Below are 25,008 nucleotides of genomic sequence, written 5' to 3'. Positions count from 1 at the left end.
GCAGCCTCTGCAGCGCCGGTTCGATCCCCAGCTGCTCCCCGGCCACCGGAGGAGGGTCCCACATGGCGCGCAGACCTCTCCTGCCGCCCGCTGCTCCCCTCAGCAGTGTACTTCGGTCCTTCTGCCTGCTCTGCTCCCCGCTCTGGCTCTGGTGAGTCCTCTCACCCTCCCGCGCTTCTGACTGTACCCAGTGCTTGTATAAATAAATAAATAAATCTTTAAAAAAAAAAAATCGTATGGGAAGGGCCACCCTGGTGGCGCAAAGGGTTGGGCACCACACTGTGAAGAAATATGCAGTCTCTGCAGCACAAGTTCGATCCCCGACCAGCAGGGGAGAAACCCACATAGCGCAGCAGACCTCTCCTGACTCCTCCGCTGCTCCCCTCAGCAGTGTATTTCAGTCAGTCTGCTTGTGTTCTTCTCCTTACTCTGTCTCTGGTGAATCCTCTCACTCCCCTGCATCTCTGGCCTGTACCCCAGCTCTTGTATGCATGAATAAATAAATTAAAAAAAAAACTGCATGGGGACCTCCCCTGGTGGTGCAGCTGTTGAGCACTGGACTGCGATGCTGCCCGCAGCCTCTGCAGCGCTGGTTCGATCCCCAGCCACCAGGGAGGGTCCCACATGGCGCGCAGACCTCTCCTGCCGCGCCCTCTGTTCCCCTCAGCAGTGTATTTCGTCAGTCTGCCTACTCTGCTCCCCGCTCTGGCTCTGGTGAATTCTCTCACCCTCCCGCACTTCTGACTGTTCCCAGTGCTTGCGTAAATAAATAAATAAGTCTTTAAAAAAAAAAAAGAAGAAATCAATTAGAAATGAGACCTGTGCTACCCCGCCCACTTATATTGACTGCCTCCTTAGGTGCCCAAGAAACATATGGTGAAACAATGAATGAAGAGTCAGTGAATCCGTTTTGACTGAGACTCCCATGGTCAAAAGGGTATTTCAAGAAGATTTAATCTGCCAGTGTTTTGTTTCACGGGGGTGAAAAATAATCATCAGCGGTCAAGTCGTTACAAGAAAAGGACACTTGGAGCAAATCCAGTATCAGGCACATTGAGAGAGTACTGAAATGCAATTCCTGGCCTGCCAAACATGTCTTTTCTGAACTCTCAGAGGAGAACAAAAACTAGAAGCTTCACCTGTTTCTCACTGTCAGTTGCCTAAACCTATAAATAGGGTTTAAGCTCATCTGTCCCCTTTGAGAGAGAAAGGTCAGATTACAGAAGCAAAGTGAAATAATTAGGTGCATGTCAGGGTATTTTGTCCAGTCAGGCAGTTACCCAGTGTCCTCTCTCTTCCTTTCTCCTGTGCTATCCTAGAATCAAGGATCCCAGCAACAATGCCTCTGTTGAAACTTGCAGGTAGGTGTGCAAAAGTTTGTGGAGAAGTCAGTTCTTTAATATGCAACCCTTTCTTTAACTGTCATGTCAGCTCTGATAATCCTTTATTTAGGTTTCATAGTAGCTGAGTCAGAGATTTCAGGAACAGGCAAGACTTTTTAGGTTTTTCTCTTTGTTTTTAGTTTTAGGAAGGAGGTAATTTTCTAAAATTGTATCATGAGGTGACATCTTTGGTGATCCCAGGAGAAAACTGTAAGATATTTAAATTTACTCTTCTAGTCTAAGCAAAACCTGTCCTACCACAGTTGTGAGAAAGATCTTAAACAATGTCTGTAGATAAAATATTAGCTGAAACTCATACCAGAAATATTAACCAATCTGCATGTTCTGATGGTTCAAAATCCAGGTTTGTACACAATAATTTTAAAAATAGTAAGTTCTAAATTAATTTTCATTATAAAGCAATACCTGTTTCATGCAAAATAAAAAGAGAAAATGCAGTGAAAATAAAAGTAATAAACACTCACTTAGAGAAAGTAGGAGATTTAGGACAGAAATAATAAGAGAAACACCAGCCCCAGTCCCATCATCCAAAGATATCACTTGAACATGTTAGTGTTTTTCTTTTCAATCTATTTTCTAGGCAATTAAAAAAATATATTTAAAAAGTTGTGATTATATTTTACATGTTCCTTATATATTTTTTTTTTTTGGCTTAATGTCATGACTTAATTATTTACCTGATATTCCAAAATCTTCCTAAACTATTTGAAATGACTATAAAACATTCTAAATTTCTTAACTAATCCCTTAGGTTCTTAACAGTTTTTTGTGAGTTTAAATATATTCTGACAATTTTTGCACCTAAAACTTTTTCCATCTTTAGGGATTATTTCAATAGCATGGTGTCAGACATGGCTGTTTGGTAGGTGTTACCACAGAATTTACCAAATGAGCTTCTCCATTTACCTGCTGCCCACACCTTGTATTTCAATCCCTCTTCATCCGTTTTTTTAAAATCACATAAAAAAAAAGTTTTATTTATTTATGAACACATGAACTGGGTTACAGACCAGAGGTGTCGGGGGTGAGAGGATTCACCAGAGACAGAGTGGGGAGCAGAACAGGCAGGTCTACTGAAACACAATGCTGAGGGGAGCAGTGGGCGAGACTGGAGAGGTCTGCTGCGCCGTGTAGGTCACCTCCCTGCCCGGGGGTCGAACTCGTGCTGCAGTGGCTGCGGAGAGCTTTTGCGCCACCAGGGAGGCCCTAAAATCACATTTTTCAAAGAGCATCTTTTGAAAATTATGAACATAAATTCAAAGAGGAAAAGAAAATGAAAAATGTATAATGACTACATTCCCAGGATTTTGCAAAGGCAGGAAATTGTTGATAAATAGAAAAAGGAGCTCCCAGCATGCTTTCCAACTCACCCCTTTCTTGTATCAATCTGTATGTTTCTATTCCAATGCTTTGATTCGTGGTCACTGTTATTTCAGAAAGTTGTTCATAGACTTTTCTTATTTTATTTTACTTCTGCAGCTGAAGGAAAACGTAAGTATTTTGGATTATCTTTGCTGTCATTTGTTAAAGTATAAGTTAAAGACATGATGCAAATCCTTAGTTCAGAAACATGGGTGTTTTTCCGCAGTGTTTATTATATACCATTGAGAGCCAAAAAAGATGATGAACCAAGTTCTCTCACAACATAGCAAATGAACTCAAAACAGTTTTTGAAAGGGAGCGTCATGGGGCATTCATTTGACATTTTGAAATAAAATAAATCTCCTTTAGACATAGATCAGCCAAGGGGATTTATTGAATCTTGCCTTAGCAAACCCTCAATGCCAATGCAAAAATAAAAGTGTGACTTTTTGTGACCTTATAAAATAAAAATCCATTTTAGGTAAAATCATAACTTTAGTCCATCTCAAAGGAAGACTTGTCCTCCAATTCACTGTCAGTAGGTCTGCCTCTGAGTTTCTCTCTAGGAGATGAGATATGGCAGAAGAAAGGCCTACAAGTGTGTCTTTCCTACACATTAATAAAGCACTGCTGAGAAATAAACATGCTTTTCTGAATTTGCTGGGTGAAGAAACAAGCATGTTATTCCTTTTCTCAAGACTCTTGCTCTCCCTATGTTAATAACATATTAACTTCTGAATAGTACTTGTGTGGCTTTAAAGTAGTTCTTGTTTAATCTGTCTAATAATCATCTGAAGTTGACATTATTATTATTAACATTTGCCTTTTATAATGATGAACACTGAGGCTGTCATTTATATGATGTGCTAAAGGCCACCTAGCTCTTGCAGATACTTTTTCTCACTCCTACTCTATTGTTCATTCTGTTTCACACTTTACCTCTTGTTTTTGTTCTTGTCTATTCTCTGCATAAATGTAGATGTCCTAACCTCTAGGTATTTTCACCTCAGATGCTGACCCATTCTTTCCAAGGTAATATGCTCAATAAAGAACTCAGTGACTAGCTCTCCAAACCCAGGGGAGCTTGGCCCCTTTATTCCATGATTTTAGGTTGTTATCAACTCTTATCTGCTTATCTCCTGAAATAAAAGTTTCATTCTTCCTTTCTAGACTCGCTGCCACTCCCTGAAGTATTTTTGAAAGGCAAAGTTCTGGAACTGGGAGTCAAATTTCAGCTGTGATTGCATGAAATCAAAACATCTGATTGGTTGTATGGCAGGAAATATCAGTAATATAATTTTGGTTATCAAGTAAACTACATCTTGAGAGTCTCTACTTTTTAAGTCTACGTGGCTTAGGATACACAATCTTAGTGAAAAACAGTAATGCTTAAAAGCACAAAACAGATATGGTCTGCCCCAGATCTCAAGCAAGTAGGATTCGGTAGTCATTTTCATATTGTCCTTCCTGAGGCCTCCAGCAGCTTTGCCAGAGACCCAGCATTTCAGGCCTGTGCACTGCTATCTTCACCCTCATCATCATAACCAACTGGCCCCTTTCTACAGGCCTTTCCCATGCATGGAGTCTCTTAACCTCTGCTCGCCCTTAATCCTTGAGGTGCATGTGTTTGCTCCTGGTGCTCAGAAAAGGATACTATTTTGGGAGCTCAGTTGTCAGTGGGCTAGGAAGGCTTCCTCAAGCCATCAAATGTATCTGCTTAGTGTTCCATTTGCTCATTTGTGAGCCAGTTGCTTGCCATTAACTAGTCAAAACATCCAAGGATGCACTTCAGTTTTGGGAAGTGCTGCCTTTCAGGAGGCAAACACATGCATGAAACTCAGCCAACATAGGAAACTTTGTTAACTCTGCTGAGACCAGTATGTTTTTTATTTATTTTTTTATTTTTTTTAAAGGATTTATTTATTTATACAAGCACTGGGTACAGTCAGAAGCGCGGGAGGGTGAGAGAATTCACCAGAGCCAGAGCGGGGAGCAGAGCAGGCAGAAGGACCGAAGTCCACTGCTGAGGGGAGCAGCGGGCGGCAGGAGAGGTCTGCGCGCCATGTGGGACCTTCCTCCGGAGGTCGGGGAGCAGCCAGGGATCGAACCAGCACTGCAGAGGCTGCGGGCGGCTTCGCAACCGGGTGCTCAACCGCTGCGCCACCGGGGAGGCCCCCAGTATGTTTTTTAAAAGCTGGCTGCCCTGTTTGTGCTGATAAAGTTACAAATCAGCTACTATCACTTCTTTTGTTTGCTTGGGCCTGTACTAAATCATATCATATATCACTTCCTTAATATCCCAAAGCTAACCCCAAATACCACGAGTCTGTGTGATGCCACCAAAACACATCATTCAATTTTTAAAAATTGAGCTAACATTTGTTTACAATACAGTATATGAGTCAAAGGACTAGGATCACACTTCAGATGTATGCTTACATCATGCAACTTAGTTTGAGGTTTTATTTTCCTTAAAGCATTTCCACATACCAGCTCTCAGTAGGTGTTTTGAGTGAGGCCTAGTAGGTATTAATATTCCCCCTTTATTTTTAAAAATATTTTATTTACTTTTTTAAAGAAGATTCATTTATTTATATAAGAACTGGGGTACAGGCCAGAGCCACGGGAAGGTGACAGACTCACCAGAGACAGATTTTATTTAGTTTTGCATAGAAAAACTGAAGTATAGGTCAGAAGTGCTGGGGAAGGGACTGAGAAGATTCACCAGAGACAGAGTAGGGAGCAGAACAGGCAGATGTGCTAAAATTCACTGCTGAGAGGAGCGGTGGGCAGGACAAGAGAGGTCTGCTGTGCCACTTGAGTCAGCTCCTGGCTGGGGATTGAACTCAGGCTTTTGCGGTGGTAGTGCCGAGGCTTAGCCCCTAGCCACCAGGAGGCCCCATATCAGAAACTTTCAGATGATTCTGGAGAAAGGGCTGGAGTACTAATCCATCCATTTTTTTTAGAAATTGATGAAGCAATGCGTAGCTTTGCTGAAAAAGTGTTTGCCTCTGAAATCAGAGATGAGGGAGGCCGCAATGAAATTTCCCCTTTTGATGTGGACGAGATCTGCCCGATTTCTCATCATGAGATGCAAGAACACATATTCCACCTGGAGTCTCTGTCCACGTCCGCCGAAGGCAGGAGGTAAGTGAAGTAAGGAGAAAGCTCTATATGTTGGGACACAAGGGGAGGACGTGTTGGGGCACATGGTTCCGTGTCCCTGAATAATGGTCCATCCTGGAAGAGGAACCGGCAGAGCTAAACATTCTCATTGTCCCCCCTGCATTCTATACACGAGGGTGAGGTCTCGGTGGCCAGGAAAGCACTGGGCTGCCTGCCCTCCTCCACATCTCCTTTTAGTTGAAGCTCTTTATCGAACCAAGCAAGCTGGGTCCCAAACCAAAGTGGGGTGCTGGGCCCTGCTCAACATACACACCCAGGTATAGAAAGAGCCTCATCTTTAGCCAAACTCAGCATGGAGCCACCTGCCATGAAAATGCCCTGCAGCCATGAAAATGCCCTGCAGCCAGGGGAGGAGGCAGGAGAGGGATGAGAGGGAGGGAGGGAGGAGCACAGGGGACTGAGGTGATGGTGCACGGGCTGGCGCATTGGGGAAGGAAACTCCATGGGGACTACACCTGAGGGGGTGGGGGGAAGCAAATATTGTTTAAAAATGAACAATGATGTAAAAAATTTTAAAAAATAATTAAAAAAAAAATGCCCTGCTGCCAGTCTGACCTCCTGGGGACGGGACACAGCCCTCCTTTCCTGTCCAGCTTGGGGGTGCATCGTGGGCTTGCAATGCCCTTACTCAGCAAGCAGCCTTCATGGGGCCCGTGCCCAAATCTGTTCACCTGCCCTCCTTGAACTGCTCTAGTGCTCACTCTCTGCCTCTGTTAGCCCTCAGACCTGTAATGAGCACTTATGGGGAGCTGCCTCCTCACACACCCCCACCCCACCAGCCTCACAGGGAAAAAGGTTTATTTATTTATGCATATAAAAGCTGGGGTGCAGGCCAAAGGGGGGGGGTGTTGTGATAGGAATCACCAGACAAAGTGGGGAGCAGAACAGGCAGATCTACTGAAATACACTGCTGAGGGGAGCAGCAGGGAGACAGGAGAGGTCTGCTGAGCTATGTGGGTCACCTCCCTGGCCGGGGACCAAACCTGTGCTGCAGTGGGGTGTTCAGCGTTCAAGCCATTATGTTTAAAAGTTGATCCTGGGGGCCTCCCCTGGTGGCGCAGCAGCTAAGCGCTGGGCTGCGAAGCTGCCCCCAGCCTCTGTTGTGCCAGTTCAATCCCCTGCCTCCGCCAGGAGGGTCCCACATGGGGCAACAGATCTCTCCTGTTTCGACCGCTGCTCCCCTCAGCAATGTACTTCATCACTCTGCCTGTTCTGTTCCCCGCTCTGGCTCTGGTGAATTCTCTCACCCTCCCATGCTTCTGACTGTACCCAGTGCTTGTATAAATAAATAAATAAATAAATCTTTTAAAATTTTTTTTTAAATTAAAAAAAAAAAGTTGATCCTGGGGTTTCCTGTACAACAGCTGAAGAAGCAAAATCAGAACATCGAAGTTGACTATCAATTAAAAAAGGAATCCTCTCCTTACTTTTGTTAGACGTCCTGGGACAGAAGTGGAAAGAGCAAAATCAAAAAGTACCAATCACATCCCCCAAAGTAGGGAGAATCAACACAGGTGTGGAAACCTGGTACAGTCACCCAGGCAAAAACATCTATCATGGCTGCCCACCACCGTGGGGGTTGTGGGTGCATCTGGTGCTCCCAGAGGACTTTAATCATCATACAGAGTGCTTTCCAAGCCAGATCTTTCTCAGTAGGAAACTATCTTAGAATCTTCTCTTCCACCAGCAATCAAACAATTCCAAGAAATCAAATGGCAATTGTGCCCAAAACAAATGGTGTAGACAAAAATTCCCAGTAGCAAACTCCTTCAAACAATCCAGATAAAAGCTCTCTAATTTTTTTTCTGATGCAGATTTTGCAGGAGCCAAGTATCTCCAAGACTCCATTAAGGCTACTGGCAATTATCAGTTATTGCTCAAGGCTTCTTCCACCTTAGCACCAGGCATCAATTTGCTAATTCAAACCATCACTGCTCCATTGTTGGCTTGCAAAACCCCTTGAGTCAGAGATCAGGAAATAGTCACAATCAAAGGCCCAAAGTCTCTTCAGAACCCCTCACCACCTCAGACAGAACTGCTAATTAGACCTATGAGCCTGCAGAAATCGCAAAAAGGCCCAAGTCACAGAACTGAACTTAGGTTAACAATAGATGGCACTAACTGAAAAGCATAATCTTTGCAGATCAAAAGGAAAAAAAAAATCAAATTTCTGAGTAGCCTGCCCTGTGGCATCCTAAAGTGTGATATCCATAGAAAGAGGTTCCAGGGTCTCCCTTGGTGGCCCAGCAGTTGAACGCTGGGCTGCAAAGCTGCCCCACAGCCTCTAAAGCACCAGTTCCATCCCCGGCCGCCAGGCGAGGGTCCCATATGGCACGCAGGCCTCTCCTGCCGCCCGCTGCTCCCCTCAGCAGTGTACTTCGGTCCTTCTGCCTGCTCTGCTCCCCGCTCTGGCTCTGGTGAATTCTCTCACCCTCCCGCGCTTCTGACTGTACCCAGTGCTTGTATAAATATATAAATAAATCTTAAAAAAAATAGAAATGTATAATTAGAAAATGTATATATTTCATAAATAAAATGTTAGAAAAAAAAAAGAGAGAGGTTCCAGGTTCCCGGTCTCACTCAAGGAAGGTGGAGCTAGGCCGGTGAGAAGCTGAGGAAGCGAAGGGGGTGGGTCTGAAGAGGGGGAGGCAGACAGCAGAGAGATGTGGAGAAGAAGCTGTGCTTGCTTCTCTGCCTTGGGCTTGTACCAGGGACTGCGGGACATGGAAGGAGACACTTGAAACAGACGTGGGTGAGAGACCCTGGGGAAAGCTGACAGTCGCAGCCTTTATGTTGACTCAGATTTTGATTTTGCTCTTTCCCTTCCAGACTTGCCCTGGTTCCTTCTGCTCTTATCCCAGAGGTCCTCACTAGCAGGTGTCTTAGACTTGTGGCAAACTTTGTACCTCAGCCATCCTCCTGTGGGCCAACCCTGTTTGGCTGGGCATTGGGAACGATTTTAACGATATTCTTCTCTCAATTGCACACTAATTGTATTAAATTTATTTTCTATTAACGATCTTATACACTAAAGTATGTTTTGTGCTGATGTGGTGGATGGCAGAACCATTTACTGCGGGCAGGTTTGGGGGTTCCGGGATACTCCTCACCCTGCCCTGTAACAGCATCAAACTCCAACTTGGAAAAATAGCCTTAGATGAAGCAGACATCATATTTGATCGGGCGGTGTGGTTCCAACTTAGTATCATCTTTTGAGGAAAGCTGCTTACTTAGTTCCAGAGAAACTCACCACAAGGACCCACACACCATGTTGGGGCAGATGCCATCTTTGCTCTTGCCGTGTAGTTTCAATACTAAACATTTTTTGAGTAAAGCTGCTTGATGCCACAAAGAATCCTACAAATTAAACCTCTGAACTAATGACTGGAAACAAATTGCACATATACACGCAAAGTTTCCACAAGGTCAAAGCCAGTTTTTCTAATCTTTGGGTCAGAAGCAAATGTAGACACCCCTGAAACACAAGCACTAGAGAAACAGAAACCACACCGTAGCCAGTGCCATGGGGGAGCCACCTTTTCCCACCGGGTGACAAAAGCTTGTCACAAATCTAAGCATTTTCTGGTGGGGACCCACAGGAAATGGGCAGAAGGGGCCAGGTAAGTCTGGAAGGAAAAGAGCAAAATCAAGATAGAGGCTGCCACAGTCAGCCTCCCCACGGGTCTCTCACCCACATCTCTGTCCCTTTCAAGTGTCTCCTTCCGTGGCCCCCAAGGGCCTGGTGCAAGGCCAAGGCCTAGAGGCTGTTAGGGGGAAAAGGCTGTCCCAAAGCTAATTCCATATAGGCTTTGTGGACTCCACCCCCACCCCAGGCCAAAGCCAAAGACACTGGGAACTCCAAATCCCATCCCCACCCAAGGGAAGGTGGCTGGGACCTGAGGGTGGGGTTAAGCAGCCAGGTGGATATAAAAGGCAGACACGTGGGCTTTGGGGATCCCCCATTTTGGCTCTCGGCCAGCTCGCAGCATCCGTCCGTCATGGGTTTCCAGGTCGGGGGATCGGGTAGGACGCATTAAAGACTTTATTTCCCTATTTTCTCCCTGAGTTGTACATTTTCCTTATTTCCTTTTCTCTTGTAAATAAACCTTTTATGAACCTTTTGTGTGTGCCTGTAGTGGAGTATTCATAAGTCCCTTTAAAGCGCGTGGGTGAGGACCCACAGCCAGGAACCCGTTTAATATCGGGGTTGCTCTATAACAAAGCCAGCACAGCTTCTTCACGTGTCTCTGCTCCTGGTGCCTCCTCCAGGTCTTCTTCGTATCTCTAGATTCTTCCTTTCTCTCTGCTTTTCCCTTTGCTTCTTCTCACTAATCCTTTTTTTTTTCCATTCAAACCCAGAAAAAAGCACTTTTTCGGACGCAAGACTGTTAATTTATCCGTTCCTCAAAGTGAAACCTCTTCGACCCAGATGTTCTGCATCGACGAATACATTTCTTCATCCCCAATGTACCAGGCGGTGCCTGATTTCCAGAGAGTGCAGATCACTGGCGACTACGCCTCCGGGGTGAGTTACCCCCTGCCCCTGCCAGGTAGCTGCTGGAAAGGTAGCTTGATTGCTGCGGTCTCTCCGCTTCTTTTTGACAAATGTAACCGCTCACCTGTGCTTGGTTATATTTCATTATTGCATTCCAATACCAAACACACCAATATGTTATATGACTTATATTCTGTTTTGCTTTTGTCTTCCCCCACACTCCTTTAGCTGATTTCCTTACACGTGGAAACCTGTATAACTGAACCTGTTATTGAACCTGTATAACAGAACCTGTATAACTGCAGTGTCTGTATTACAGTGTATAGTGGACAGATTTGGGCAAAAGAACAGCAAGCGGACTAGTCTTTTTTTTTTTTTTTAAAGATTATTTATTTACGCATAGGAGAACTGGGGTGTTGGCCAGAGGTGGGGGTAAGAGGGTTGACCAGAGGCAGAGTGGGGAGCAGAACGGGCAGATCCACGGAAATCCACTGCTGAGGGGAGCAGCAGGCCAGACAGGAGAGGTCTCCGTGTACACGTGGCCATATGCATAACCTTCTGTGGGCCAGCTCCCTCGCCAGGGACTGAACTCAGGCCATAGAGGTGACAGCGCTGAGGTTTAAACCCTATGCCGCCAGGGAGGCCCACGTGGGCTAGTCTTACCGATGCAACCACACAGTAGGAGGTGGAGCCTCAGGGAGGCGCAGGGGGACCTTGGGCAAAGGGGGAGCCAGGGTTGACCTGGGACAGACAGAAGACTACAGGTAGCAGAAACTAGCAAAGAGGGGCCTCCCTGGTGGTGCAGGGGTTAAGTTAAGTCTCAGTACTGTTAAGCTGTCAGCAGAGGGCAGCCACTGTAGCAGGAGTTCCATTCTGGCCAGGGAGCTACCCACATGGCACGGCAGACCTCTCCTGACTCGCCCGCTGCTCCCCTCAGCAGTGTACTTGTCAGTCTGCCTGTTCTGCTCCCCACTCCGTCTCTGGTGAATCCTCTAACCCCCCCCCACGCTGTTAGCCTCCACCCCAGTTCTTGTATCCATAAATAAAAATAAATTTTAAAAAAGAAAATGGAGAGGGAGATACAAAAAAAGAAAGTATGGAGAGAGGTTAGAAAATTCTAATGGGGCTATTTTTTGACTCTCCAGCCTCTTTAATTTCATCATAGATATTTGCACAGTAGGTGGTTGCTTGGAACCCACTCTCGTGTGCCACAGGGATAGTAAACGCGAGCCACAAGCAACTTGACCTGCTTGTCCTGTCCACAGCAGGTGAATTAATAAATCTCTGCCACACGGACTTGCAGACTCAGCATCATATTGGTGAAACAGTCTATGCTCCAAATATAGTTTGAGTGGCCAGTCCTGAGCCCCCTTCTCATGTAACTGACCCACTTAGGATCAGCCCTAAGATAGTGAAGACAGAGCAGTGAAATGAACACTGTTCGTGTTTATTTATTTTCTGTATGGTAACACGGGTGCTCTGCCCGTGGCAGGGGTTTTAGATGTGAAATAACTGAAATGAAAAGTTTAATAGTGATATGGAAAACAAGTTTGGAGAATGTCAGAGTTAAAAAAAAAATAGGAGACAAACTTGATACCTTTGTGCATGGTAGAAATGAAAAGAGGAATCAAGGGCCTCCTGGGTGGTGCAGTGAGTTGAGTGCAGCACTGTGAAATTGTCCGCAGCTTCTGCAGCGTGGGTTCGATTCCCGGCCAGCCGCGGAGATACCCATATGGCGCGGCTTATGGGTAAGGGGCTTATGGGTAAGGGGCCTTTAAAAAAATGTAAAAAAATGTACATTTTACATTTTACAAATGTAAAAAAAAAAAAAACGACGTACGTTCTACACATGTTGGCTGAATATGCCTGAGCTTCTGAGCAACACTCCATCTGGCTATACTCTGTACCTGAGTCAGCATCATCCTGCTAGTGTGCCACCAAGGGGCCCCGAGAGACCCACACTGTTAAGGGGTACACACTCTAAATGGGGTCCTGCCATTCACCTGCACAAAGGCAAAGGAACAACTCTAAGTGTCAAAGATTTAACTGAGTGTGGAGAGAGAAAGAGGTGAAAGAATTAAAATAATAGATAAAACTAAAACTTTGGAATTTCCTTCACAGGTTACAGTTGAAGATTTTGAAATGGTTTGCAAGGGTCTATACCGGGCATTGTGTATACGAGAGAAATATATGCAGAAATCTTTTCAGAGATTCCCAAAAACCCCTTCCAAGTACTTGAGGAACATTGAGGGTGAGACTTGGGTGGCAAATGAGAACTTCTATCCAGGTAAAGAATTTTCTTATGTAATGTATGGAATATGCTTTTAGGTTTAACTACTAAATATATTTTTAAGATTTATTTTTATTTACTTATGCATACAGGAACTGGGGTGGAGCCCAGAGGTGTGGGGGTTAAGGAGAGTCACCAGAGACAGAATGGGGAGCAGAAGCGGCAAATCTACTGAAATACACTGCTGAGGGGAACAGCGGGCAAGACAGGAAAGGTCTACTGCACCATGTGGGTCAACTCCATGGCCAGAGATCCAACTCGTGCTGCAGTGGCTGCCGATAGCTTCATAGCGCTGAAACTAAACCCATTGCACCATCAGGGAGAACCCCCCGATATTTTTTCTTTTACCTTCTTTTATTTCACTGATTATAATAACTTCTAGCTCCATCCATGTTGCTGTGAATGGCATGAGTTTATCTTTTTGATTGCTGAATAGTATTCCAATGTGTATATATACCACATCTTTTTGATCCAGTCATTTATTTTTGGGCATTTGGGTTGTTTCCAAATCTGACCTATTATAAATAGTGCTGCAATAAACATAGGGGTGTGGGTATCCTTTTGAATTAAAGTTTTTGTGTCCTTTGGATAAATCTCTAGGAGTGGAATTGCTGGGTCGTATGGTAGCTCCATTTCTATTAGTCTGAGCAGTCTCCACACAGCTTTCCATAATGGTTGGACCAGCCAAACTCTACTTTTTAATGGTAGTTTTACTTTTATTTGTGCACAGTTATCTCATAAACTAACAAAATGTTCCATCCAGGAAAACTTTGATCACCAACTTTAGTAAATAATTAAAATTAGTTGCAAATAGTGTACCAGTTATGTGTTCAGGTCTTCTAAAGAACTTGAAAATCATTTTCACACAAGACAAAATGATTACAGGTGTTTGATACTGTTGACTTAGTCATCTCTGAAAAACAATAGAAAAATTAAGTTTTGCTTAGCTCTGGATAATTATAGCTTATGAAGTACAAGGTATTATAGTATTCCATATGTTGAATATTTTTGTGGTCATCTAGCTTATATGCTGATAGGCTACTCTGTTTTATTGCAAGCCTTTACCCCTCCTGTGAAGAAGGGAGAAGACCCCTTCCGAACAGACAACCTCCCTGAAAACCTGGGTTATCATCTCAAAATGAAGGACGGTGTGGTTTACATCTACCCCAGTGAGACAGCCGCCAACAAAGATGAACCGAAGCCACTTCCTTACCTAAATCTGGACACGTTCTTGGATGATATGAACTTTTTACTTGCTTTAATTGCCCAAGGACCTGTGTAAGTGTCTGAGACCCCACTAAACTGCTGCTACTGATCGTGAGAACAAATATTTTAAAGTGCTCATTATGTTCAAACACTCTTCAGCCGCCCTTCACATACCATATATATATATTTGCTCTTTATACTCATTCTACGAGGTAGGTCTTTTTGTAATTCCTTTTTTTTTAAATGAGCTGAGACTTTGACAGATTAATTACTTAACTTGCCCAAAGTCACACAGTTGGCTGAGCCAGAATTTGCACCCAAATTTGCCAACGCCAATGCCAGGACTTTGAACCTAGAGTGATACTATCTCGCTGATTATTTATTTATTTTTTAAAGATAAAGAATTTATTTATTTTTGCATAGAGTAACTTGGGTGTAGGCCATGTCTGTCCCTAGCCAGGGATCGAACTCAGGGTGTCATGGTGGTAGCATTGAGACTTAACCCCTAGGCTGGCAGGGAGGCCCCATCTCACTGATTTTTAAAATTCTGTCCCAGGGCCTCCCTAATGGCGCAGGGATTTAAGTCTCAGTTCTTTCAAATTATCATTAGCCACTACGGCATGAGTTCGATCCCTGCCCAGGGAGCTACCTACAGGGCGCAGCAGACCTCTCCTGTCTCCCCGCTGCTCCCCTCAGCAGTGTATTTCAGTAGATCTGCCTGTTCTGTTTCCCCACTCTATCTCTGGTGAATCCTCTCACCCTGCCCCCTGAACCTCTGGCCTCCACCCCAATTCTTCTATGCATAAATAAATAAAAATAAATCTTTAAAATCCCATCCCAAATCTTCCCTCATTGTGATGACCGACCTGAATGAAAAGATGAAGTTGTTGAAGCCCCATACTTTTGAAGTGTGATTAACAGGTTAACAGTTTGTTCCAACAATGGTTTCCTGCGGATGAGGTGCCCGATGGTTTTGAAATTTGTGACTGTTTTCCTTACATGTCTGGAATTTTTCTAGAATTGTCCTTTAATTTTCCACAGTAAGACCTATACCCACCGGCGGCTGAAGTTCCTCTCCTCCAAGTTCCAGGTTCATGAGATGCTCAACGAAATGGACGAGTTGAAGGAGCTGAAGAACAACCCCCACCGAGACTTTTACAATTGCAGAAAGGTAGACTCGGTTTTTAGAGAGGTCTAACCGGCCTTGTTAGTGTGCAGATGTAGGTGCACCCCAGGGCCCCCAAACTTGCATGCTCTAAAGGGGTTCTACCATCAGCCACATAAAGTTAAAGCATAATCTTTTTTAAAAAGATTTATTTATGCATACAAGAACTGGGGTACAGGCCAGAGGTGCGGGGGTGAGAGGATTCACCAGACAGAATGGGGAACAGAACAGGCAGACTGAAATACACTGCTGAGGGGAGCAGCGGGTGAGACAGGAGAGGTCTGCTGCACCATGTGGGTTAGTTCCCTGGCCGGTGATTGAACTTGTGTTGCAGTGGCTGTGGATAGCTTCCTAGGTTGCGTCTTAACCCCTTGTGCCACCAGGAAGGCCCCAAAGCATAATCTTTAGTGTGAAAGAACTTTAATAGGATTAGTGTGCACACAGAAAAGGGAAGAAAGGTTAATAGATTTCCAATCAGACTCCCAAAGTTACCCATCCCCTCATGGGTTAATGCCCAGCCAAATAGGGTTGGCCCAAAACAGGCCCACTGAGGCCCAAAACCCTGTCACAAATCCAAGCCACCTTCTGGTGGGGACCCATAGGAAAGGGGCAGAAGGGGCCAGGCAGGTCTGAGGTGAAAGGAGCAAAATCAAAGTACAAATCAGGGTCATGGCTGCCAGGGTCACCTCCCCACCTGAGAGAGGGCAACTGACCTTACGGTTAGGGCATCTGACACAACAGAGAGGGGCTGAGTTTGTTCCAGAGCAAGCGAAGCCTTGGGAATCAGGAGGGAGCTGTGCTAGGCAAAACTGCAGTATCAGCCCAGTGAGGATCCAACGTCTGAGAGGCTGTCCCTGTCCAGCAGTGGGGGACATGGGTGCGGGCGTCCTGGGTAAAGGAAAAGCCTAAGGAAAGGAAAGAAAAGGGAAGGGAAACAGTGTCACTGCTTAGAGGTCAGTCCTGGCACAAAACATAAACCCAGTTATTTCTTTCTTTTTTTTTTAAAGCCCTTTATTTTTTATTTTATTTTTATTTTTTTTTAAGATTTATTCATTTATTTATTTATTCAAGCACTGGGCACACAGTCAGAAGCGCGGGAGGGTGAGAGAATTCACCAGAGCCAGAGCGGGGAGCAGAGCAGGCAGAAGAACCGAAGTACACTGCTGAGGGGAGCAGCGGGCGGCAGGAGAGGTCTGCACGCCATGTGGGACCCTCGCCCGGCAGCCGGGGAGCAGCCGGGGATCGAACCGATGCTGCAGAGGCTGCGGGCAGCTTCGCTACCCAGGGCTCAGCTGCTGCGCCACTGGGGAGGCCCAAAAACCCAGTTATTTCTTGAGAAGAAATAGTAGGACTGTTTTCCTGATTAATCAAAGATTTGCATAGTTTCGGTATGTTTAGTGAAAGCAGATTGGTTATGTCTAAAATGCTGTAGTTTTCCACATTCTGGGCATAAAAAAATTATCAGGAATAACAACAATAACAAAACTAAAACCTCACTATTCTTGAATATAGAAGATCTGCATTCTAATACTTTTTCTTCCACTTTCTGACAGTAAGACCTCGGGGAAAATAATTTGATATTTCTGATTTTCAGTTTTTACATTCATAGAATTGGGAAATAAATCTGCTCAACCCAGTTCACAAGAGAACTGTAAATACTGAGTGAGCTTATTGTGGAAAATGAATCAACTAGAAGCACTTCCAAGATGTGTTCTAGTCATTTAATCATTAAAAAAAATCGGGCCTTGAGATTCTGGCCCAAATCTTGTCTCAGTTGCCTGTGTAACTTTGGGAGAAGTAGTTGACCAGAACATCAACTTATCAAATGGTTAATTATGAAAATACCTAATTTATAAATGCCACAGCTTCATAATGGCAATCCTTTTACTCTTAGGGCTGAAAAGCTGTGGTAGCTATTGCACTGGCAGTTCTGTGTCAGGGGTGCAGAATAGTCCCCAAGGATTTTGTATGCAGCCAATGTAGGAAGTAAATGGGGTGTGCAGGTATCCAGAGAAACAAACATGATGATTGCATCCAGCCTAACTGTTCCCATCCTTACATGGACACGTAAAGGTTGCACAGGATCTTTATTGCTGAGTCACCTCTACTAGCTATCGGGTCACACTCTGACTGTTTCCTCCTTTCTCCTGCCACATGGGATGGTGTAGGGGCAGGAAGACCACAGAGCAGGTTTTCTGATCCAGCAGACCGGGTAAAGGAGGAGTCAGAGTCCTCAGTGACCTTTGCAGGCTTTTTATTTAGATTACCAGGTACACGGCAGGCAGGGGCGCTAGGCCTGCCAGCCTCCCAGCCCCCAGCAGGTCTTCACTCTGGGCTCTCTGGCCTTCTCTTCGCTTCTCTTTTGGCTTCTTCTTCTCGGCTTCTCCTGGCGTCCCCGTGACTCTGCCCTTAAAAGCACAGTCTCAGCCCAGGTGAATCCCATCTACGTCTGCCCACACCCTACTCCAGGTGCCCACCATCGGGCATGCATTCAGGACAAGGATCCATCATCTATCCTGATGGCGGGAGGGCAGAAAAGCCTGACCTTTTTCCTTACCCTACAGATGGGCAGGCACCAGGGCCTCCACCACGACAGCATCGCCAAGACTGACTGCTGGGTTTTGTTTCTCTGAATGTACACATAGGTGGACACCCACATCCACGCAGCTGCCTGCATGAACCAGAAACATCTTTTGCGCTTCATTAAGAAATCTTACCAAGTTGATGCTGACAGAGTGGTCTATAGCACCGAGGGCAAAAATCTGACCCTCAAGGAACTTTTTGCTAAATTAAAGATGCATCCATACGACCTGACTGTGGATTCTCTGGATGTTCACGCTGTAAGTTGAAAAGATGCTGCCATGCGTTTCTCTCACAGACGCGTCCTTCCTGGCGCTCTCTCCGCTGTGCTCACTTACCATGCTGACTGAAAGCATCCACAGGCAATTTTGAGGGTCACTCATTCTCAGCTGTCCCAGATTCCACTCGTGGAGCCCAGCCCCTCCCCTGCTAGTTTGTGGCCATTCCCTAACCCTGTGTTCTTGCAGCTCTGCTCACCAGACACCTGTGTTGCTGTTTTTTGATTCAGGGACGCCAGACCTTCCAGCGTTTTGATAAATTCAATGACAAATACAATCCTGTGGGAGCAAGCGAGCTACGGGAGCTGTACCTGAAGACAGACAATTACATTAACGGGGAATACTTTGCCACTATTATCAAGGTGAGGCAGGAGCAATTAAATTTATGGTGGCTGGCAAGGTTTTTGAGGAGGAGGGAAGTAGGAAGGAAGGAGAACAGGGGAGGAGAGAGCATGAAGGAGAAGCGTGTGGTCCCCGAGGCCAAGCACTACCCAAATGAATATAATAGTTTTTTTCTGAACTGTCCATTGTAATGATTTTAAAGAGCTCTGTTCCTAGGATTGAGATGCTAAGGGCATGGATTTGGGATTGATGAAGGCCTTAGCTTTTTCACACATTGGGATCTGTAAGTTCAAGAAGAGTTGGGCTCAGAATCCAGCCTCATCTTCACGATGCGTGAGCATTAGGACGTGAAAGACATGGGGTGGGAGCTGTGAGTTTGGGTAGGGAGGGGGCAGACGAAAAGCTGAATTTTTTTGCAGGCTCCTGGGTTAGCTCATCCTCCTCAGTTGCGCTTTTTCACCCTCCAGGCTCTATTTTGATGCAGGAATCTCTTAACCTCCCTAGATTCCCCTCAATTCCCTGTTCCTTTATATATATATTTTTAAAAAGATTTATTTATTTATACATGCACTGGGTACATTCAGAAGCGCAGGAGGGTGAGAGAATTCACCAGAGCCAGAGTGGGGAGCAGAACAGGAGAAGGGCCGAAGAACATTGCTGAGGGGAGCAGCAGGCGGCAGGAGAGGTCTGCGCGCCATGTGGGACCCTCGCCCCCCGGCCAGGGATCGAACCAGCGCTGCAGAGGCTGCAGGCAGTTTCGCAACCCAGCGCTCAACCGCTGCACCACCAGGGAGGCCCTCCTTTATATTTTTTAAAGGTTTACTTTTATTTATGCATACAAGAACTGGGGTGTAGGCTGGCGGGGGCGAAAAGGATTCAGCAGAGACAGAGTGGGGAGCAGAACAGGTGGATCTACTGAAATACACTGCTGAGGGGAGCAGCGGGGAGACAGGAGAGGTCTGCTGTGCCATGTGGGTAGCTCCCTGGCCAGGGGTGAACTGAGGCCGCAGTGGCTGGCGGTAGTTTGATAGCGCTGAGACTTTAACCCCTGCGCCACCAGGGATGTCCAATTCCCTGTTCATATAGACCTTAGCTTGACTGTTCCTCTGACTTTATTCTCATTCTCTCCATCCCCGTTAGTACCCAGCCCCTGTCCCTAGACAATGCAGGGTTAGACTTCTAAGGGACATATGGCAATTCCTGGCTTCGGACTGTCCTCTTGGCTTTGCAGGAGGTGGGTGCAGACCTGGAGGAGGCCAAGTACCAGCACGCCGAGCCCCGCCTGTCCATCTACGGCCGCAGCCGCGACGAGTGGTACAAGCTGTCCACCTGGTTCGTCAGCAACCGCATTCACTGCCCCAACATGACGTGGATGATCCAAGTGCCCAGGATCTAGTATGTCTCCCCACTGGAAACCCTAACACCTGCCCTCCCCCTACCTGCCTCACTCCTCTATGGGAGCAAGGAATGTGCAGAACACATGGGTAGAAACAGCACTCACACCAGGTCCTGGTGTATGCACTTGGTGTTCAATACTCTTTTTTTTTTTTTTTTTTTTTTTTTGGTGGGACCCTTGCTGGTGGCCGGGGATCAAACTGGCGCTGCAGAGGCTGCGGGCAGCCTCACAACCCAGCGCTCAACCGCTGCGCCACCAGGGCAGGCCCGATGTGCAATACTCTTGACCATAGACGGGAGCTAAGCAGGACATTTCAGTTCAGTTTTCTAGCCAGAAGGTATTTATTTGGTTTCATATTTTGAAAACATAGGACTTTTATGAAGAGCCACCACAAAAACTAGTCCAGATGGATGAAAACCAAGTTAGAATAAGCATTATTTGTTTTTAACATTTTATTAACATTTCCTTTCTCCTGGTCTTCCCCTATGTCCATTCACTTATGTGTGTGCTCATCTGTGCTGGGATGTAGCCTTCTTATCTCAGAACCTCAACCGTCTGCCTGTTGTCTCACGCACAAGCACACAAGTTTTCCATAAACAATGAATATTTATCAATGGTAATAACATTGTTTTAACTAATTTAGATGTTTATATATTTTCTGCCACCTGCCTCTTGTGATCTGTGTGCCCTCTGGCAACACAAGAGTTTATTCCTTCTTTTCAGCCCCCCCAAATAACTTTTTGACAAGGGTTGTCCTGTCTAGTATCATGAAGGAGAGGGAGCTAGTAGACTGTGGTGGGCAGAAGCATGGACTCTGTACCCAGACCAGCTTTGCTGGAATCCTGGCTCCACCACTTATACCTTGTGTAACCTTGGGCAAATCACATGCCATCTCTGTCCCTTAGCTTCATCATCTTTGAAGTGGGGAAATAATGTATTGAGTTATTATGAGGATTATATTAGCTAATATAATCATTATATTAGCTGGACACCTAGAAAAGCGGTTGGCATATGTTGAGTGCCTTTTGAAAATTTGTTAGATTCCCTCTGCCTACCGCATATCAGAGGTATTCCTGAAGACTGTTTTACGTTTATATTCCTGTGTGCCACACGCATATAAATCACTGAACATTTTATGACATAGTGCCCATGCTCTATCTCTATCTGATTTAGCTCTAAAGGTTTAGATTTTGTATCAGAGGATTTTTTGGAGGAATGGCGGCAGGTGGTCTAGCCAGAACTGTATACCTCCTGTGCTCAACCCAAGCCAAATCCCTCTCAACAGGTAACCAAGGAGAATGTACCAGGTGCAACTGGATGGACACTCTAGATGTTTTTCTGAATATGGCATTTAGGTCTCTGGTTCCATCATTCCTAAAAATCTTTCCTCCTAAATTTCTTTCATTTTGTCTCTAGTGATGTGTTCCGATCTAAGGATTTCCTTCCACACTTCGGACAGATGCTGGAGAATGTTTTTATGCCAGTGTTTGAGGCTACCGTCAACCCCCAGGCTCACCCAGACCTCAGTGTCTTCCTCAAGCATGTAAGCACGACCCCGTGGGCCTTCATGCTGCTGCCCAGGGACCAGCCCTCCTACATGACCGTGATTAAATCTTGCTGCTGGCTCTGATGTTGGGTCTTTGTCATGGGAGCTGAAAGTCTTTCCGAGGACGGGGTCCCCGCCATCAGACAGAACCCATTACCTGTCTCAACTTTTTCTTGACAGATCACTGGCTTCGACAGTGTAGACGATGAATCCAAACACAGCGGTCACATGTTCTCTTCCAAGAGCCCAAAGCCCCAGGAGTGGACAATGGAGAAGAACCCGTCCTACACTTACTACGCCTACTACATGTACGCGAACATCACGGTGCTCAACAGGCTGAGGAAGTAAGTAGAGGAGGCCTGGGGCAGCTGGACACACGTCTCCTCACCCCCCCTCAGTGCCCTAGGGGGTCAGAGGCCAGCCCTGCATTACATGTGCCCACTGGGCCCCAACCAGACACTTCTTTCCCTTCCGTTTCTTTCTTTCCTTGGAAACAGGAATGGACATTTTGGAGCCTCCAATAACTTTCACAGTTCCTTTTCTTTGGAAGTTTAGGGATTTGCACTAATCCCTGTGCAATTTATTATAAAATTCCACACATTTTACCCTTTTAGATATATCCGGGTAAAGAGTAAATAGAGGAATATTATACTGGGGTTTTCTGGAAATATTTTCCTCTGAAGTGTAGTAGGAGAAACAATGACACGGTGATTTGGGTAAATTTCCTGTTAAAACTAATGTCCAGGTAATCAAATCTTGACTTTCTGTACCTTCTTACCCCCTGCTGCCTCTTTTTCAAAAAGTCCCAGTTTGAGAAGAATTAAGATTTTGATTTGGAATCGCCAGTTTGGCCAAATCCTGTGGATGCCCCACTCTCTTTTGGAGTGTTAACTTTTCTACCGGTTTCTTCGTAATCACGCTAGGCCCACAGTTGTTGGCAGGTGCTAGTCAGTCACTGTGATTCCTGAGAAGTCCCCTTTCCCTAGGGAGCGAGGCATGAACACATTTCTGTTCCGACCTCACTGTGGGGAAGCTGGGGCGCTCACCCATCTCATGACGGCCTTCATGACGGCAGATAACATCTCTCACGGCCTGAATTTAAAAAAGGTGAGTTGGAGCCTCTCTTCTTAATATTATTATTATTTTTTTTTTGAGAAGAAGAATTGGGGTGTAGGCCAGAAGTACTGAAGTACACTGCTGAGGGGAGCAGTGGGCGAGACAAGGTCACCTCCTTGGTGAGGAATTTAGGCCCCAGTGGTGATAACACTGAGACTTAACCCCTAGGCCACCAGGGAGGCCCCCTTAATATTAACTTTTACATTGGGGCGAAATTCATTTTTTTTCTTACCCCGTTACAAGTCTTTATCAATCCTGCAATGAAATTAAAGTAGAGCAAAAAAAGAACTTGGAGATGATTTAGTGTGGTTCGTGTCAGGGAATCTTAGGGAAGTGAAGGAACTTACTCGAGATTACCTAGCTGGTTGGTGGTCGAGATGAGTTAATGTTTATCTCCTGACTTCCATTTTAGAACTCTGACAAGGCATAATTCAGGGGTGGTTTGGCTTACCTTAAACTAGTTTTTGCCAGCTGTCTTGTTAGGACATGTTTTAAAATGCCTCTTGTTGGAGTCAGAACTTTCTTAAAGGGAAAAAAAAAATTCAAGATGAAGTCTTCTGTCTGAGACAGACCAAATAACTTGGGCAATTAAAACTCAATTTGACTTGACTCAGTGCTTCTGAAAATTAGCCATCGTAAATGTATGTACATTTTAAAACAATTATTTTTCTTTATGAGAGGATTGTAAAGAACAGGTATTTATTTTGTTGAAGGCTAAATCTCACGGTAGACTGTGGGGTTTTAACATTTCTAGCTTGTATTCCTTTTTCAACAACCTCAAACCTAAAACAATTTTTCCGTTTCAGAGCCCTGTGTTGCAGTACTTGTTTTTCTTAGCTCAGATTCCCATCGCTATGTCACCATTAAGCAACAACAGCCTATTTCTAGAATATGCCAAAAATCCTTTTTTAGATTTCCTGCAGAAAGGGCTAATGATCTCACTGTCTACAGATGACCCGATGCAATTCCACTTCACCAAGGTATAAATATAAAATTGTGAGCCATGCAAATGTATATTGCTGTACTGTTTTTTCCCGTTAGAATTTAATTTTTTTTTAAGATTTATTTTTATTTATGTATACAAGAATTGGGGTGTAGGCCAGAGGTGGCGGGGGTGGGGGTGAGAGGATTCACCAGAGACAGAGTGGGGAGCAGAACAGGCAGACCGACTGAAATACACTGCTGAGGGGAGCAGCGGGCAAGACAGGCGAGGTCTGCTGCACCATGTAGGTCACTGTCCTGGTCAGGAATCAGAATCAGGTCCTAGTTGTGATAGTGCTGAGACTTAACCTCTGCGTGGCCGGGGAAGCCCTCCCACTGGAATTTTAAAGTCAAATTAAGTATTTCATTATTTTTGTATGGGACACATCTTAGTTTACTACATTCTTTTTTCTTTTGCCTCATTCAAACAAATAATGGAAGGAGCCGCTAATGGAAGAATATGCCATCGCTGCACAAGTCTTCAAGTTGAGCACCTGTGATATGTGTGAAGTGGCGAGGAACAGTGTTCTGCAGTGTGGACTCTCTCATGAGGTAGACCTGTCCTTGACCTTGTCCTTCTGACTGTAGGATCTGGTGACCTGCATATTGAAAAATTAGTTGGGGAAACACATGAGGAAAAATTGCCTCACAAAGCAAATGTACCTATTATGGACCTGGACCAGAAGGACTTAGTCTCTCTCTCTCTAGCCCTTTTGGGCAAGGGAAATTAAAACACTTGATTTCCCACCCCCCCCTTACATGGTTCATTTTTTTTGTACAGTAACTGGTTTCTTCCCTAAGGTGTGGTCCCTGTAATTCTGCCACCACCACAGCACCCGTGACCCATCACCCCAGTCCCTTGTGCTCTTCCCTCCCTTGCTGTATGCCTCAGATCTATGGTCCACCTGAAAGTTTTAAAATACACTTGATTTCTAGGCAGACTGAACAATGACAGCGGAGATAAGTGCTTTCAATAGTTTTACTTTTTTTCCCCCTTTTGTCAAGGGCTCACATGGAGGAATCTTTGTGGAGGATGCAATTATTGTTTATATCAGAGTAAAAAGAGTCGGCACTCATTCTGCTTCCTTTTGTCTCATAGGAGAAAGCAAAGTTCCTGGGCAACAATTACCTCGAGGATGGCCCCACTGGAAATGATATCCGGAGGACAAACGTAGCCCAAATCCGCATGGCCTATCGCTATGAGACCTGGTGTTATGAGCTTAATTTAATTGCGGAGGGTCTTAAATCAACAGAATAAAATAAGCCAAATAACATATTATTACATTATTTTTATGTTATTAATAGCTCACCCATATTAGGTGGGTGAGATTTTCACTGTGGAATGTAAATAATAATGACTACCAGGGCCTCCCCGGTGGCGCAGCGGTTGAGCGCTGGGCCACGAAGCTCTGCAGTGCCGGTTCAATCCCTGGCTGCCGGGTGAGGGTCCCACATGGCGCGCAGACCTCTCCTGCCGCCCGCTGCTCCCCTCAGCAGTGTACTTTGTCAGTCAGCCTGTTCTGTTCCCTGCTATGGCTCTGGTGAATTCTCTCACCCTCCCGCACTTCTGACTGTACCCAGTGCTTGTATAAATAAATAAAAATAAATCTTTAAAAAAAAATAACTACCAGCTATTGAACCCCATCATAAATCCAGCGTTAT

The 25,008-nt window shown here is 45.2% G+C and overlaps 1 protein-coding gene across 1 annotated transcript; it reads left to right on the top strand.

The window, feature by feature from the left end:
- Window positions 1–1,339: 1,339 nt before the first annotated feature.
- Window positions 1,340–24,604, top strand: AMPD1 (adenosine monophosphate deaminase 1; the record flags this gene model as incomplete). The annotated part of the gene is made up of 15 exons (XM_084242463.1): window positions 1,340–1,361; window positions 5,732–5,912; window positions 10,311–10,476; window positions 12,568–12,733; window positions 13,795–14,014; window positions 14,984–15,113; window positions 17,753–17,947; window positions 18,196–18,327; window positions 19,539–19,702; window positions 21,120–21,246; window positions 21,430–21,593; window positions 22,236–22,356; window positions 23,172–23,345; window positions 23,788–23,898; window positions 24,446–24,604. 15 exons carry the CDS (start codon window positions 1,340–1,342, stop codon window positions 24,602–24,604), a joined length of 2,232 nt encoding a protein of 743 aa, XP_084098589.1.
- Window positions 24,605–25,008: the final 404 nt, after the last annotated feature.

This window comes from Talpa europaea, assembly GCF_964194135.1.
Source record: "Talpa europaea genome assembly, chromosome: 9".
In the NCBI taxonomy this organism is placed as follows: Eukaryota; Metazoa; Chordata; class Mammalia; order Eulipotyphla; family Talpidae; genus Talpa; species Talpa europaea.
This window is presented reverse-complemented; position numbering and strand designations above follow the sequence as displayed.